The sequence below is a fragment of the Acipenser ruthenus genome, chromosome 39, assembly GCF_902713425.1.
Source record: "Acipenser ruthenus chromosome 39, fAciRut3.2 maternal haplotype, whole genome shotgun sequence".
NCBI classification, from domain to species: domain Eukaryota; kingdom Metazoa; phylum Chordata; class Actinopteri; order Acipenseriformes; family Acipenseridae; genus Acipenser; species Acipenser ruthenus.
This window is the reverse complement of record NC_081227.1, coordinates 4,468,781-4,486,910: the sequence shown is the minus strand read 5'-3', so window position 1 is coordinate 4,486,910 and position 18,130 is coordinate 4,468,781. Positions and strand designations below refer to the sequence as shown.

Genomic DNA, 18,130 nt, shown 5'->3' with positions numbered 1-18,130 from the left:
AGTTTGTTTAATAAAATATTTGTCGAAAGAAACCCAGTGCACTTTGTCAATAAGAAACGAGATGGATTAAAAAGAAAATGTTTTGAACGTGGTATAGCTATTTATTAACAGAGAGTAGATGAGTAGTGTAATCATGCGTGGTACATCAACTCTGCTTCAAACATTTAAACGCTGTCATTATAATTGTGTAAATTACATGACGAATGGTTCTTATGTCCATGATCATGACTGTTTATTCAGAATTATAGACGTTATTGATTTTGTGATGGATCGGGATGTTTTTCAAATACACAGATTAAAATGTAATTAAAGGCTTAATAAGCCACAATGAATGGATTGACTTCCTTTGTGCTGGCAATGTTATTCTGCACCATACTTAAACAAATAAGGTACTGAAGTGATACATTACTGAATACTATTACACAAGACAGTCTTTATTTTATTGAAAGGGCAACATTTCTATACCATACTGTAGATGAGACAATATTTTGAATGCATGAATGATTCATCAGCCTGTCAAAATGTAGACATGATAATTTTAATAAAGAAAATCAGATGGATCCAATCCCATTAAATAATGCGTCAACCAGAAATGATCCCTTACAGTATACTGTAACTTGCACGTATACATTTGAATGTACCACGGACTATGAATGTTAGGTGATGTGCATATGAATCACCACCATGAATTATAAGGTGCTGCTACCTCCTGTAAAATGAAATGCAAAAGGAAATAAATCACAATAGCATAAGTAGTGTTGAATAGTATTACCAACCCAACCCCAGTCTGTATAGACCAAAGAATAGGTAACACAAGCTTTGTCTAATCCAAAGTCCCAACGAACTGATCAGAAGAAATCTGGACCCACGTGTTTAAGCTCATGCCCTCTTCTCATTGGAAGTCATGATTACATTTTTAGCAAGTTTGGTCCTGCTTACAAAATGCAAGGCGTCACTAATGAAGCGGCCTCTAATGCGTTAAGCAGACTGATCTTCTCTGTTTCTATACAGTTAATACTGATGAATACTTCAAAAGCCTCATTACCCTCCCCTGGAACCAGAGAGAAGCTGCCTCTGAATCTCGTAATGAGTCCCTCTGCTTATTACAAAGAAGAATATTGAACCTGGATGGAAACCTATTTATTTTTAAGGTCGTTTGTCTGTTTGTGTGTGTGTGTGTGTGTGTGCGTCTGTTCCATTTACAAGGTGTTATTATAGAATTGAATTACCTCTTCAGCGCACATGTTATTTAGATCTGATGAAGAACGACTGAGCACTCACTGCAGGTAGCCTTAAAAGGGATGCTTCAATACATGAGAGCAGGAATTTGTCCCTGAAGAATCCACAATGAATTTGCCTTCCTGAATCAAGACTCTAGAGGGCTTGCGGCTATTAGGTTTGGCAGACAACAACACTAGAGACATTATTCCTTGCTTAATGTACTAAAGATGTTTAAAGATTCCCAACGCTGTGGAAAAAGATCATTTTAAAAAACATACCTTTTCATAATGAGCACAATGCACAAGGCAAATTAAAAATGAGTTTCTGCATGTTATGGTTTATTGCAGCAAAACCACTAATTGCATTGAGCTCCAAAGAAGTACTGATGTAATTCATATGTAGTATTGTTTTATTGTTACTGTATGTTATGACTAGGGCTTCTGATTTTCGGTTTTAACCGATAAAAAACTATAGAAAACACCCCCGATACAAAAAAAAAAAGAAATCGGTGTACATTCCAGTGGAAAACCACTGGAAATGGTTACTCAATTCATATTGACAAACCCTTTCTCCGTGTGACGGTGCACGCCCGCCCCTATGATTATTTGTGTTTTTGAATTATTATTATTGCTATTTAAACGTATTTTGTGTTATTATCAGTGTAGGTATGTGGCAGCACAGCAGGGTGAATGCCCTGGCAGAGCACGGGCGTGTGTTGTGTGGGGAGTATTGAGTGGCAGGGAGGGAGTTCAAATTCACGGCTGCAGCAAGCCTAGTTCATTGGACGATTAGCAATGGTAGCTCATAACCTATCACTGCTAATGACTTTTCTAAATCACTAGCATCATAGTGAGATCGAGCGATTTTACATCCCCCATGTGTAATACATGGGGAGATAAGAGTTCAGATTTGTTAAATGATTTCTCTTAGCAAAGCAAAAGAACACAATAACACTCTAACAGAGGCCTATATTAGGGTATTAAGGTAAAAATGAAAGGCTTATTGTCCTTGCAATTAAGTGCAGATGTGTTCAACCCTATAAGTGTTTCTGTATGGATTTTCTTTAGATTAAACAGAATATAAACACAATGTAATCGCTATTCTGGCAAACACAGAAGACGTACATGCTGAGCTTCATGTTAATTATGCAATGTTAGCTTTTGCAGGATTTTGCTACCAATTTGATCCATTTTGTCTGAAAACACACTCTCCTTATCTGCTTTTAGAAATCCCCACATAAACCACTCTTTGAAATCTTTGGATGCATGAAAGCAAGTGAACACATATTGTTTATACTCTAACTTCCACATCCCTACCAATTGTCTTTGAAAAGCATTTTTTTTTAATCAGTCATACTGACCAAAAATAAATAAATAATAACTTTCAACTAAGAATAAGGTTTCTATAATCAAATTGACATGATTACTGTAATTGTCAAAATATAACGTTCACCCTGTGTATAATGCACACCCGTTGTATAACATGCATGGTTGAGCAAATTGTATAAAACCACATGTAGAACAACCCCTGGTGTTACAATGCATATCTCTACATAGAATACTATATCATTGGTATACATTTCTGTACCATGGTATCTGGTATCTCCTACAATTTGTAAAAGCATGCACTTCAAACTCTAAACATTACGTTATGTGTTGTAACACAAATAATTATTCAACTTAAAATAAACCTTTGCTAGCAAAACTGAAGCTGCACGATCATCCATCTCAAAACGATTTAAATGATTAGGCACAGAGTAAAGATTTGTTTGTCCCTAATTGTTTAGTTGATAGCTGCTGGCAAATATGTGATTCTGGCACCAATCTTCAGCAGGAATCCATTTTCGAATGACAGCTCTGTAGCATTGTGCCAGGTTGGAAGCAAGTATGCCTTCATTCAAAAGTAAAGTCCCCATCTGGTCATTTGTTTAGGGCATTTGAGGTCTGAACTGTGGCCACGGTGAAGTGTGGCGTGTGGGTGACATGCCAAATCAGAGCCTGATAATGTGTCAAGTGGTGGAATAGTAAAAAGAAACAAAAAAAACCCCACAAAAACATGAATGCAAATATATGGTGTGCCTAATTTCTATTGTCTAACAAAAAAAACTGGCCTTCCATTGGTAACGTGTATGACGTCTGAATAAAAGAATATTGCATTTATTAGGTTATTTTGGTAGAGCATATTTGTATTTGTGTTTTTGTGGTTTTTTTTTCTTCAGGTTGCACGGTGCATAAGTAGACACTTTTAACACTAGAACCGCCGCGGTTATACTCATACCTCAAACCACCGCCGGCAGTCATTATGACGGTTACATTTTAAACAACATCAATATTAACATGAAAAGACAAACTATCGGATACAACTCACAAGTTTTATTCAAGCACATCGTATCAAACATCTGCACAGCCGAAACGCTGTAATTTAAATGAACAATTAAACAGAAAAGGGATTATTTTCTAACTTACCACAGATAAAGCACTACTTCAAAAAATGAAAAACTATCCTAAAATAAACATTTAAAAAGAAACGAGTGCATAAACAGGTCTAAACAGGTATCTGTACATACAAAACTGTAAAAACAACAGTTGTTTTTAATTTAGAACGAAAGTAACATATGTTTTCTCTTGTGTGTGTGTCACTCGGTGCAGCACAGAATCCAGGTTGAGCTGCTGCAGCTTTGCACTTTTCTGATTGAAATGTTTCTGCCGAAGCACTGTGGCTAGCTTCCAGATGAAATCTCTCCTACTGATTATTATTATTATTTATTTCTTAGCAGAAGAAATACAGTTGGGTTTTTACGAGCAATCTAGGTAAAGTACCTTGCTTAAGGGTACAGCACCAGTGTCCCCCACCTTGGATTGAACACACGACCCTCCGGTCAAGAGTCCAGAGCCCTAACCACTACTCCACACTGCTGCCCATTTTCCCTGGTACATTCCTTGTACAAAAGTAAGGAACTGATGGCTGCCAGGTCCAGTAGAGAGAACAGGCTTGTATATAAAAATAAAATAGAATATTGTAGATTATATTAAGAATAGAAACGTATTGTAAAAGGAAGTCAAAATTTGGCAGTTCTAGGTGGGTGGGATTATAACTTCCTTATTTTCGTGATCCTGCCTTTCAAATGCCATCAGGGTATTTAATACATGTATTTAGGAAAAGTCATAAACTCATAACTTTCAGACACGCAGAGTAATTTAAATTTGAAAACCTCAAACCATCGAAATGACCGCCGTGGCGGTTCTAGTGTTAATGCAAATAAAATATAGGTTTTACATTAAAACCACCCTGCATAGTGAATAAAGCAAGTAATGGCAATTCTTTAGAGCCTTTGAAACAACTTTAATTGACATGAGATCAAATCAATATATTCTTTTCTGACGTTAAGAAACCCATGTGTTACCATGGTTATGCAGCCTCTCATCTCATTCACAACACCACTTTGCAACTCACTTCAGGATCAATGGGAGGCCTTGCTTATTGCTTTTACTGATTATTGTTGGTAAGAGTCCATTGTTAAGCTCCTCAGACCTTGTCATATATATCCTTCTCTGAAATGACACTCTACGCATTATTTAATTTCTGTTCTCTACTATATTAGCAAACTGCTTTGCAATAAACAAAAACATGAAATCAATACTAATGGAAAAAAGGGTCATTGCATTATAAAAGAATATATGCTGAATACCAAAATACTTCATGATATTGCCTGTAAGCATGGATGGCATAAATTAAACATGCTTCCCCCTGGGGCACCAGTTTATTTTGAGATCCAGTCCCTAAACCTAACACTGCAATACCACTACAATACAGTGATACACACTTACATAGTACATCAGAAGAATCGATATATAGAAATGCTAATACTGTCTAAAAATACGCAATGAAATACATAACTGTGAGAATCCAGCTATCAGGCTCTCACCACCATAGCTGAAAAGAACTGTGCCATTAAGCTCTTTGTCAATCAAGGGCAAAGTGACTCATCCCTTTGGAATCAGCTTCTGGGTCAGTGTGAAAAACAGGACTTTGTGTAGCCTGAACCAGTAATCCAGTAATATCATCAAGCTCTAAGAATAAAAATCTCATGAAATACAACAGGTGCCCATGGGATTGATATCATCATACACGCTAGTCCAACATGAAAGCTATCTTTCCTATCTTTCTGCTTCAGTTCCACAGCAGGCTGGTGAGACCTAGATACTGCACATGGAGGTATTATGAGAAGGCGGTTTTGTGAACCCACCTAACAGAACACAGGATTATATCTGTTGAGATCGTACTGCACATGAATCAGCTACCTGTGCAGTAAAACCTTATGCATTAGGTTGCTGTAGCCCCTTAAGGTACCCAATGAATTGTTTCATGCACATCATTGCAAATTTAAGAAAGTTAGCACAATTGTATTTGTGGGACACTGTGGCAGGGCAGGAGCCATGCACTTGAAGAGTGGGTTGTGAGTATATATATTGTAAATATCATGTGTAATTGTGTGTAAATAAATCATGAAGTACCTGACAGAGCCTGCCTGCTGTGTGTGATTGCCAGCTGTACAATCAGCTGCTAGGTGTGTTTCAGCAGGGTGTCAGGTATAAAAAGGTGCCGTTAATTCACCTCAGGGCTGCTGCAAAGCCAAGGACAACGGGCTGAACATTGTCCACGATACCTGGACAGACTTAAAGACCTTGATGTAATCCTCTGAAACCGAAACCGCTGATGGCCGGGCGAGTAGCCGGGTTTGTGTAGTATTGAACAGAGAAGATTAGTTCAGAGATTGGAGATCCCTCCAAGTATAGAGAGCGAGGTGAATAAGCGGGAACTCCATGCATTAGGGAGTAGCGCACAACGTTTTCACTGCACCTTTTATGTTATAGTTTTTGTACAGTGTTTTATGCTTTATGTACATTCCCCTGTCCTCAGTGCGCTACCATTGCTGATAGTGTCACGTGAGCTGTTCACTGTATGCAAAGAAATCCTGTTTGCCTGCGAGGCGTATCAACTTCAACTTCCGTCTCGATCTCCTGCCTGTCACTCAACAATGAATGCACGCACCCACACGGCAGCAGCCTGTCACGGACACATATGTCCCTTGTACCCTTAAATGCATAATTAACTGGTGTTTTGTAATAAATGGACTGTGAGAGAGAAACAAACAGTCATGGGCATCAAAAAAATAAAATAAAACCTGATTAAAAAAAAACATGATTAAAAAAAAAAAATGATTTAAAAAAAAAAAAATCACATGGACATTTCAGCTCTTCAGATCCTATCCCTATCGTTTTTTAATGTTTTTTTTGTTTTTTTGGGGGTTTTTTTTGGTCATAAAAAAAAATATATATATTGAAGAATGTTTACAGGAAGCAATGCGTGCACAATATAATTATTTGTGACAGTTCATAGTTATTTTTAGAAAGGATTACCTTAGACAGTAACCTACAGTCCGATATATGTGGCTTTATAAATATTTAGGTATACATTTATTCTGCTAAGATTTTGTTGGTTGTAAATAATTCAATGCAGACCGTGCATAAGGGGAATACTGTGCACAGATCTTCACTGGAGGGCACTGAGTTGTGTAGATAGACTAACAGAATTTAAAACAATGCATTTCTGCAGAAGGAAATGGAGCAGGGAGGTGTTTCTCCTTTTATAAGAGCTGCGCTTTAAGTAGTAACTCAAGTGCACTCTAAGCTCTACCATCACTTTCCTATGAAATGTTGCCATGGTTCTTTAGTTTAAAAGCAAGAACACGCCATTCAAAGAAGGGGAAAAAAAATCCAGTATGAAGGTCAGCTTCACCTTATATTAGCCATTAAAAATAGAATTCATTAAAACACAGCAACCTTGATTTTTATACCAGAAAGTGGTTCATAAAAAAAGGGTAATTTTATCCAAAGTGCTGCTGAGACTGTATACACCATGTTATTTCTCAGAAATCTTCTTACTCCACTATACAAGTCTTTACAACAAAGTGAGGACCTTCTGCTTGAAAGAACCTTCCCACTACATCACCCCCTCCTCAACACTGAACCCCTCCAAGCCAGTGGTATCGCTAGAGCCCTGTATGTCCCTCCCTTGATGTGCATTCCATGCCATTACAGCTGCAACCACGGAGCTAATGAACCTTCTCCAAGCTGTGGTCCTGTATTATTAAACAGGCTGAGATGGAATGGGTTTGTTATGTCTTATTGAACACAGCACAAGCGAGGGGTTGTTAATGGATAATGAGTTAGGTTGTGTGAATAATCCGCTACCTGATTAAATGGCTCTGTTCTCGAGATTGCTAAACAGCTCCGACAAGCAGGGAGGTTTTCACGGACGTGTATCCAGTGCAGAGAAATGCTATTGACCAAAAAAAAAGTTTGGAGTAGGTTTTCTTTTAGGATGCCTGTGTTTGACTAGAGTAATCTCACATTCCCAGGGTGTTTTTTCAAGTTTAACAAAATTAATAAAATCTAAGACCAGTATATCCGTTGTATTTCACTGGGAGAATATGACGATCCTGACACTTTGTTAATGTAATACAAATGAACCAGTTCTTGCTCTAACTGGCTGGACGGGGGTGATGCTTTGACACACACATTCCGTTCCATGTCTACCATTTAAGCCACTTCCCTTACAAGACAAGGCTATTTTAGATAACATGTACATGCACTGATGGTTTCGATATCAAAAGCTGAGTCTGAGCCATGCCCAGACCAGTACCAGTATATATCAATTGAGAAATACACATCACACCATCCCTTGCTTTCACAGTCCCTCATTCCTGACAGAGTAAATTGATTATCTTCACTAAGATTCATTAGCTGCTCAGAAACTATCTGTGTCCAGTGGCTACAGATATTATTTGGACAGGGGTGACAAGAAAAATAATTGCTTTCAGCTTCATTTAATTACAGATCTTTTGTGGTGTGGATGGTACAAGGTTATTTTTTAATGCAATTACACTGGACGTCAGTCCGCATTTGGATCATTTTACTTTCTGTGGATGTTTTATTCTTTAGTTTCTTTCCAATTAAGTTTCATATCCCTGTAGTTACAGCTACAAGTGCAATGTGCATGCTTTAATTTTATTAACAACCAGGAAGTGTTACCTGTTATTACTGAAGTATTCGATCCACTGCCCTCTAGTGGTTCATTTTACTATGCTCTTTCGAACATTAAGGTCATTTTCCACTAATCCAGTAATGGTCTTTGCATTGATTTATTTTATATTTTTTGCCCAATAACGTGCATATATATATATATATATATATATATATGTGTGTGTGTGTGTGTGTGTGTGTGTGTGTGTGTGTGTGCGTGTGTGTATTATTATTATTATTATTATTATTATTATTATTATTATTATTATTGTTATTATTATTAGTCGTGCTAATTTGCTATGCAAAAGCTTACAGTAGTACATTTGCAATGTGTCACTTACTCCAATGAGAAGTGTTTCTATGTTTTATTTAATTTGTACACACATGATGAATAATATAACCGAGTAACTGCTTGGTTTGATTGAATTATTGGCTATTTCTTCCTATTGTTATTGAGGCATAGCCACTGGTAAAGGATAGGACTTGGTCACCAAAGAAATGTCACATTTTAGTACAACGCAGTATTTTTACTGTTATACAACTACAGTTAAATGTCATTCCAAAGGTTATATTGAACTGCAGAGCCAAAAGGCACTTTTCCATGCTGCAGAAGGCAAACCCACTTCAAGAAATGATCGGCACTTTGTTAAATGTTAAATGCTTTAGTTTAAGTGTTCCTTTCTTGTAATGTGGCAGGAAATATTTAAGCCAGACAGATCGAAAGTGGATAAGGATGGGTAGTGATGGTATTGGGTTTTTGTTTTTGCACTAAGCCGCCTTATCTTTGGGTGGGATCGACTTTCACTGACTGAGCAATGGAGCACCAGTTTCCTTCCCTTACACAACCATGCTCTGCCTATGGGAATACATCAGCATGTCCTGGAAGCCATGGAGCTGAGTGCTGTACTTGCTAGAACTGTCAATAAACGAGACACAGAAGCTCCCAAACGTATCACATTTTAGTCTGTGGACAGATACAGACTTGATAAGAGGGTTATAATATATTTAGGAATGAGGTGTAAGTTAATTCCACTGTAGGTTTCAACACAGGAGCCAGTTATTGGCCAAAGAAAGAACATACCCTTTGGGGCTGAGTGAAGTGCTCATACTAATGCCATCTGAAGGCTAAAAATGACACAGAAGTTAAATGTGGGAAACCGAATCCCATCCATTGCTGGAAATACAATGATTAGCAGATGAACACCAGATGCAAAGATGGCCTGTAATGTCTTCATTCATCAATACTTTTCAATTCCCCAGCGATAATTACTGTATTTGATCCTATATTTGTAGGACAGTGTCTATAATGATTTCTTGTTGTAACAGAAGGGGAGTCTATGAAGCATATGGCTAGATATTTTCAAACTATTCTGACCTAAGGTACTGAAAATAACACAAGCTTTCAACCACAAGAGTGGGGAACCAGTGAAGGCTGAAAAAAAGTTGTAGCTCAAAGAAAGAACTGTAAGTATTATCCCTGATTTGTTGTAGTGTATCTTACAGTATAAGGAGGTTGTGTGGTCCAGTGGGTAAAGAAAAGGGCTTGTAATCAGGAGGTCCCCAGTTCAAATCCCACCTCAGCCACTGACTCATTGTGTGACCCTGAGCAAGCCACATAACCTCCTTGTGCTCTGTCTTTCGGGTGAGACGTAATTGTAAGTGACTCTGCAGCTGATGCATAGTTCACACACCCTAGTCTCTGTAAGTTGGATAAAGGCGTCTGCTAAATAAACAAATAATAATCCCACAAACCAATACTCAGTTGTCAGTAAAAACGCACTTGCCCCTTTGTTTTCATACACTGTCCCATGCTCCTCTGAGTAACAGTTCCTTCGTGGATGAAGATGAGTGCGCATGTGCGACACGGCTAAGAGGCTTATATATTTGCTATACTATACAAGAGTTTGATCTGTGTCTTCAAGAACGGCGTTCAATAAAAAAAAGATTTCGGAGATGTGTTTCTACTTCATTCAATAGTTTTCACTAAAACACTCCTGCATACCAAACGAGAATATGCTTGTGCACAAGCAGCCCACCCCTTCATGTATCTAATTGGGCAATTACGCTGTTAATGAAACATGTTCTACTTTGACACAACAAGAAGATCCATCCTGACTAACTAAACCTTTTGAGAACCTGAACTATAATTTGCATAAACCCTTTCCCTGCTACTGCGAGGTAACAGATCGGTCAATTAAGCATAAAGGAAGAATGTTTCTGTTCATGTTATATTTTTGTGCATTTGACACAATTTGTAATACTGTGCTTGTGGTGTTGATGTTCACAGAATAAATACATAAAAAAAAACATTTAAAAAGTGCATTTGGTAGGTGTTTTATATATTGAGATACAGGAATGGAGAAACATTGAGTACAAGGCTTTCCAGTTAGTTTAAAATTCTGTAACGCTTTTCAGTAATATCCTGTGTATATATACAAGGATGCTAACGAGAGAAAAAAATGCAAGTATTATTTGGAAAGTTAATTTGAGAGACATTGATTCCTTTGTAAATGTATTGTATTGACAGCTAATTTAACAAATCCTGAAAGAAAGCCAAGTCCTTTTTCAGCTCAACGTGTTTCCAAATCAATAACTATCAACTATTTAAAATTCAGCCTAATCTCAATTCCGGCTCTCACAGTCACGTATGGAGGGGTTCTCCCTTAATTAGATCACTCTTGCCAAAGAGAATGAGAAGTTTTTCATTATCTTTATCTAACACTGGCTGCCTCTGATTCAGAAAACCAATGTAAGGACAGCACATATGAAGCTTTTATTTTCATTCTTAAATTCTATGTTGTTGCTGGTATAATAAGAATGCCTCTGTTGTTTGATTCCTTCTGTGAAACTCTATTTAATGGATGGTGTGAAAAATGGGGTGCATGAAGCACTGTCTACACAACTCAAAGCATAATTGCATCCCAAGCCTTTAACTTAACCCTGATTTTACAGTCAATATGAGACTGCAGAATTGCTCTTCAGTCCCTCAGCGCAACGACTGAAATAATATTCTCGACACAACAGGTGCTCTTCAGTGTGGACAATTTACATATATTTATTTGTGGTGGGATGCAACTGTAAGTTGTGCTAAATGATTCACAAACAGTAATCTTTCTATTTTTAATAGCCAGAAACCTGAGCAATTATTTGTTCCTGTTAAAAAAAAAAAAAAAAAGTTTTTAAGTACCCCTCTCCTGTCAATCACACCGCACTGGGTTCATTATTTAGATGGCTGGAAGTCAATGCTTTATTTTTTTTTTATAAACTCTCTCTAGAGTATTTCTTAATATAAATTGATATTCAAAGTTAGAAGTTTAGTTATAATATTCATTAATCCCCTTTCCACACTCTATTATGCAATTTACATTTTAAGAAGATGATCATTCCTGGAGAATTGAACAGAACAATTATTTTCTTCCAGGCCATTACTGACAAGGTCAGGCCTACTGCGATGACGGCATGAAAGTCTTCCTCTTTAATAAAGGATATTGTATGCAACATTTGGTCGTAGTCCTAATTGGCAGCTAGCTATCCCTGAAGACGCATTCTAAGCACTGTTGGAGATGCATTGTTAAATGAGCGCAGCAGTTTAAAACGAGGCAAACCAATCATGAATATCATTTCTTAAAACTGATTGTGGAGGAAAGCCTGTGGCTCAGTACCGATGTTAAAACAAGCTTCAAATCACTAGAGCGAGTTCTGCCTTGAAACGCAAAAGTACAGATAGCATTTTTTTTGTACACATTACTTGTGTATAACCTTGAACGGGTGGGGATGTGGGGTGATGACGCAGGTATGAACAGAAAGAGCGTTTACCTTGTACGATTAGATGGACTCGCGATGCCTTGGGGTTGTTGTTGGTTAGGATTGAGCAGACGTAAGGCCCGTCGTCGTAAACGTCCACGTCTTTGATCTGGATGCTGTACTCAGTGCTGGTGTTGTTCAGCAGGATCACGCGTGGATCTATGGACCACTTGTCGAATCCTGCAAACAGTATGCTGGAGCGGTTCAGCCAGGCCACCCTTGTGACCCTGTTGTCCAGGTTACACCTGTAAGGAAACGCAAAACCAAAGGAGAGGCTTTTTAAGTGATTTTTTTTTTTAACTATAAACAAACTACAACAAATATCAAACGTATATGTGGATGTATATGAATAAACTAACACAGCGGTATACACAAATATATAGACCAGTACACAAAAGGTCAAAAATTCAACATAGCATAAAGTAGACTTAAAACTTTTTAATACAGTCCTAGCTCATCAGACTTACTGTATAAGCAGCTTTCCTCATGAAATCATAAAAATAAAAGAAAATTGACAGAACCGGATGAACCAAGGCATCGGGACAGTTCCATCAATGCGTTCCATAAGTTTACCAACTAAAGTATCATCATTTTCTGTCAAATATTTACAATTAAAATTGTCAGTACTGTCGCACAAAGTCACCAATACATACCCCTCTGCAATACACAGTGCCTAATGTGAAACTCACTTCAATAAAAATTCTTAAAATAATCAAAAGAATTAAAAAAAATACAATTATGTTATTACTCCAACCTCTGCATACATATATGTTACACAGTGCTATACATCAGCACATGCAACACATACATTATATATAATATGGCTATTAGTCAGTCAATATTGTATTTTATATTTTGTTATGAATACATATTTTACTGGCATACCAGGGTACTGATTTAACAGTACATTTGTAGAGGTACGTTTTTCACCGACACAATACAACTTTAATCACAGCTTAAAAAACAATGCTTTTTAATTTGTTATTTTTTCTAAATTATAAGTGCTTCCTTTAGATAGTTTGCTGTGACTAACAAGATTTAGATTCACAGTCTATAGTCTACAGTTATATATATATACACACACACAAAGGATTTGGTTTTAGTTCTGTGACCCACAGGGTGCTAAGATACACAATACTCTCTGAATGTCAATGCCTGACTAGAAGAATCCTGTACAGAGCACTGTGTTAGAAGTCTAATGGTTACAGCACAGGGCTCTGAGCCAAGGCACAGTCCACTGGCAAGTTACTTAACATCTTTCAGCCTCCACTCCCAAGAAGCTAGAGCAGGAGTTGTATTGGATACGGAAAGCTAGAAGAAACAAAGACCAACTAAGATTATACAATGGCTGAAAGGATCGTCGGTATTCCTAAGCACTGATGATGTCATCGTACTCAGTATCTTATGGGGATCTCTGTGGCTGATGAGTTGATAGAAAATGCTGCTAAAAAATCTAGATTAAAAAAAAAAGATACCAAATGCTCAAGGCTGGGAACAGACGTGACACAACTGAGGGCATAAATAAGTGCTGATGACTTGAGCAGCTTGCTAAGTACCCAGCACCTTGCTGAGACTGTATCCCTCTCAGAGGACCAGGTTAAACAGAATGTGGAAGTGGAATTTTTCACTCAGTAAGGTGCTGTTTGAGCTCAGCGGGTGTTCTGTATAAACAGCCGATGCCTGCTGCAGCCTTTATGGTATAAATATTGAGAGCACTTAAAGACATGAAAAATGTAAAGGTTGTTCTATTCAGAATGTCTTCAAATTCATGGAGAGGCGTGCCTATCGAAAAATATTAGTAAAAGCAGACTGAGCCATCCGCAGTTACAATTAAACCTGTTCCCTTCGTGTTTAAAACACTAGAAAGAAGAAAGCTAAACATGTTTTTTTTTCAACATATTTTATAATCCAAGTTCCTCCTGTTAATTCTGTTTCTGCTTTATCTGATTATGCTCGGCAGCATTCATCTCATTCCTCGACTACACCACATTCTTCGCAATCAGAATCTGTTGGGGCACTGACCTGAATGTCATGCAAACTGCGGTTCTGCGTTGGGAGATAATAATGGTATCTGTCAAATACATGCACCTTTTAACCAACTACAAAGCTACTCGTTTATTTAATTTGCATACAATTAACTGAATGCACCTCGGTATTACGGGATGTTACACAGCAACATCACACATGCTATCCGGAGCGTTGATTTATGACACGTTAAAAGTAAGTGAAGATTCTGAATCGGCAGAGTCATTTAGAGGGGGATCTGACTCCACCAAAACACAACTGTAGTACAATATGGTGCTTATTAAGCATAGGTTGGGAGGTAAGGCACTTTCCCAGAGCTTTGTCACTTCCCTTGGGGTATAAACTCCTTGTATTCCAGTCAGCGAACAGCACATGCTAGCTTCAACATCCACCTCCCCCTATTGTGGGCTATGTGCAGATCTCCGTTTGCCCTAACACTATAAGTGTGCAGATCTTCGATTCCCCTAATACTGTATATGTGTAAGTGCTGGATGATGCAATCTGACCTCATATGCATTCCAATGGATCAGCTGTTATTCCTGTGGTGTTCCACTTGAAATCATTAGGAGTTTGTGGCTAGGTGTTGTTTAATTATATTCAGGGCTAGAAAAAGCATTACAAAAAAACAATTTCAGATTCAGATGTTACTCCAATGCAATCCTGTTAAACTCTACTGAACTTCATATACGTTTGCGTGTATTATTTTAAAGTGTTAAGTGAAATTTCAGATGGCTGTCACATCAATAACAATGATATACATTACAGTGAAAAATAAAGGCCACAGACCACAGCTACCTTTTCATAATTGTCACTGCCTCTGGCATAATAAATCTTACAATGTAAATGAACACAACCCAGTCCTTCTGGTCTTATCAATTCTGTCTGTGCCTCTCTCAATCAAAAAGAGTTTGACATTCAAGGATTAATGCCCAGGTGTCCCGGGACCATAATGGGACTTGCTACAGATCCCAACTGTGCCAACAACGTATACCACGTTTAGTATGGGGAAAACTATTTCAAGTATAACCAACAGCCTATAAATGTAGTTCTGCTGGTTGGGAGATATTGGGACTATATTCCCCCCTGATTGACTGGATAACTTTCAGGGAAAATCTGCTTACTGATTTCCATCCCAATTTATAATGCAGTTTTATAGAGCAACACAATGTGTTACACATGGCTCTGGGGTGCTATTAATGAACCTCCCAATCTGTATTTACTCTTTTCTATGTGGTTGCTGGTTGCATTTGCTATCACTGGTTGCAGCCACACAGCTATTTAATAGCAATAACCACTATCATCATATGAAATTATTAATATGAAAAAAAACCATTGCTTATCACCTTTTCACAGACAGTTACTATTGAATGTATTATTAATAACCCATTTACTCTATTTGCACAGGACAACTATTATTATTATTATTATTATTATTATTATTATTATTATTATTATTATTATTATTATTATTATTATTCAGTGTCCCGAAAAACACACACACATACAGCATGCATCAACTACTTTGTTAATCAGCTTTTCAGTATTTTATTCAGCCACATTGATATTAATTGTAATAGAGGTTTAGTAGCAACTTCCTTGCCTTATAATATTTGATTTTGTAATATTAATATTTGCTGGGTTTGTTTTATTTATAGAAACATTTTTAATAAGCTCATGTACAGAACTTTACCGTTCATGTATCATACAAGCCTACCAGCGCATAACTCAAATTTAAAAAACGTAGTCAAAAGTATATTAATAATTGATGTGAAAGCTAAAGTTCCACTCTGTTAATATTTGATACAGGATTAGTTTCTTGCAGGATCTATAATTGTAGTGAGATATCAGCTTTGGAGCAACAAGGGAAAAACAACATACAACTGATTCAGTCAAAGTCTGCATCAGTATTTGTGTATGGTTTACAGCAGCCCACACCATTGTCTTGCTTCTCGTTAGCATTATTAACATTATTTCTGTCCCCCAAACTTTTATGGTGCTGCTAATGTTTTTTTTGTTTTTTGTTTTTTTACCTTAATTCAGGATATTCAACATTTTATAGTGCATCCTGGCCCCTTTGTTGTACTGTAGGTAACATTGTAATTGCAGCCAGCTATGTCTTTACATATCCAAATTGATTAGAGCAAAAAAGATCCTGTTCTTGAAATGCATTCATAATATACTGAATAGCAGGTTTCTTATTTTATGATTTTTTTTTTTTTACCTGGAGGCAAACATTACAACTAACTTAACCACTTAGTTACTTACCCAACCAATACAGGTCTAATAATGATACAAAAATAAGGAAAATGTCTTAAAATGAGACTATCACAACTGTCCAAACACATCTTGCAAAGGTCTACCAGTATCTGAAGATAGCTGGTTGGCCATTAAGTAAGCAATGTATTCATTTATTTTTTAGTATAACCAATTTAGCACCGGGAGCATATTTTTCATAAAAGATGATAGGTGTCGACACATTTTTATAACGCATCAGATTGGTGTCAGTATAATTACCAATGTAAGGCTGGCACTTGCGTTTATGACAGACAAAACGCCATTTCTTAATGCAATCAGATTCCACTCAACACCTCCATGCTGAAAGTAATCACTTCATCTTCCTCACGTCAAAACACCTGCAAATCTATCATGTTCACCGTCACTTCCCTCGCAACATGGCAGAGTCGCAGTGTGAATGAATGATGAGCCCAGATCATTCATGTTGGCAGGCCCAATGACACTCAAACGTCCTACTTGATGCTTTTGCCACATACTCGCACATAGGGGTCTAAATTAATTACCTAAACAATGGCCGATCTAAAACTCAAACTTCTCTGTTCGACCACCTTGCGCTGTATTTTCTACTGTAATTAGATCGATGGGGGCAGTTCAAAAGCACAATGGATGTTCCCAGTTTATGCCTTCTTTCATTTTATTTTGTCAATCCGCTTTAAATTGAGGCTAGCCCACCCTTCAAGAGCCAAACAATATGGCATACAAAACCGCGAAGAGTATCAGATCGGTGGAATCCACAGCAAAGCGATTCCAGACCGATTCGACGTGAAGGGTGCTGTTTCTACCAGGCTGCAGGTCGCTGAGGGATTCGTACTGATCATTCCGGTTGACCCAGGGATCAACATCTGCTAGAAACCACGTCTCCTTCTTGGCCTCGTCGTGTTGAGCCTTTTCAAACAGCTTATTGTTTTGAACATTTTCCAGCCATTATTTTCACTTTGGCTCAGAAGTGCAGTGTTTCCAGCCGCAACACTCTCACTTCCTATATTACAGGTATGATCCAACCTGAGCCTTAAACCTAAAGCCTTAAACAAATGTTCTGCACTGCCTGGTGGATCAGGTGGGTCCTGTAGTTATACTAGTAAATGTATACAATTCTATGACAAATGTGCTGTCTAAAAGTATGACTTATATTGTAACACTTGAATGTATCTGTATTTGCTTGCGATTGTAAGTCGCCCTGGATAAGGGCGTCTGCTAAGAAATAAATAATAATAATAATAATAATAATAAAAGTTTTTCTCAACGTCTTTAATTGTCTGTAATCAAGGACATAATGGAGGACAACAAGGTATGTCTACCAAACTTAGTGCTGTGGAAGGGTAGACACAGTTTCACTTCAGTCATAGTTAAATTAAAGTCAGGGAAACAAAAAGATCATGAATTAAAAAAAATATATATGTATAATTAATGCAAATGATATACTTTTGCAGTATTGGTGATAACACCTTTAAAATTGTCATTGTATGTTATCTAATGAGGCCTCAAAGCAGAAGAAATATTAAACTTGCATGAGCCAGATTTAGACAACAGAAGGTTGACTATGGGTTTGGCACAAGGTTCTTATTATTAAGATTAATCAAAGGTGCTACTGTACCACTGCTGGATGTAAGAGTTTATAAATTAGTTATATGTTCACATTTTTCTTTGCAGAGACTGAGTGATCCGTGAAAGAGAATACATTTACTTGTACAGCATATCTA

At 37.4% G+C, this 18,130-nt stretch overlaps 1 protein-coding gene across 2 annotated transcripts in view; it reads right to left on the bottom strand.

Moving 5' to 3' along the window:
* LOC131707293 (opioid-binding protein/cell adhesion molecule-like) overlaps positions 1 to 18,130 on the bottom strand; it is a 356,578-nt gene that overhangs the window by 56,085 nt on the left and 282,363 nt on the right. For both annotated transcript variants that reach the window (XM_059009673.1, XM_059009672.1), the window contains one exon: positions 12,123 to 12,355. In XM_059009673.1, the coding sequence (XP_058865656.1) occupies positions 12,123 to 12,355 (233 nt within the window). The remainder of the gene's footprint in view (positions 1 to 12,122; positions 12,356 to 18,130) is intronic.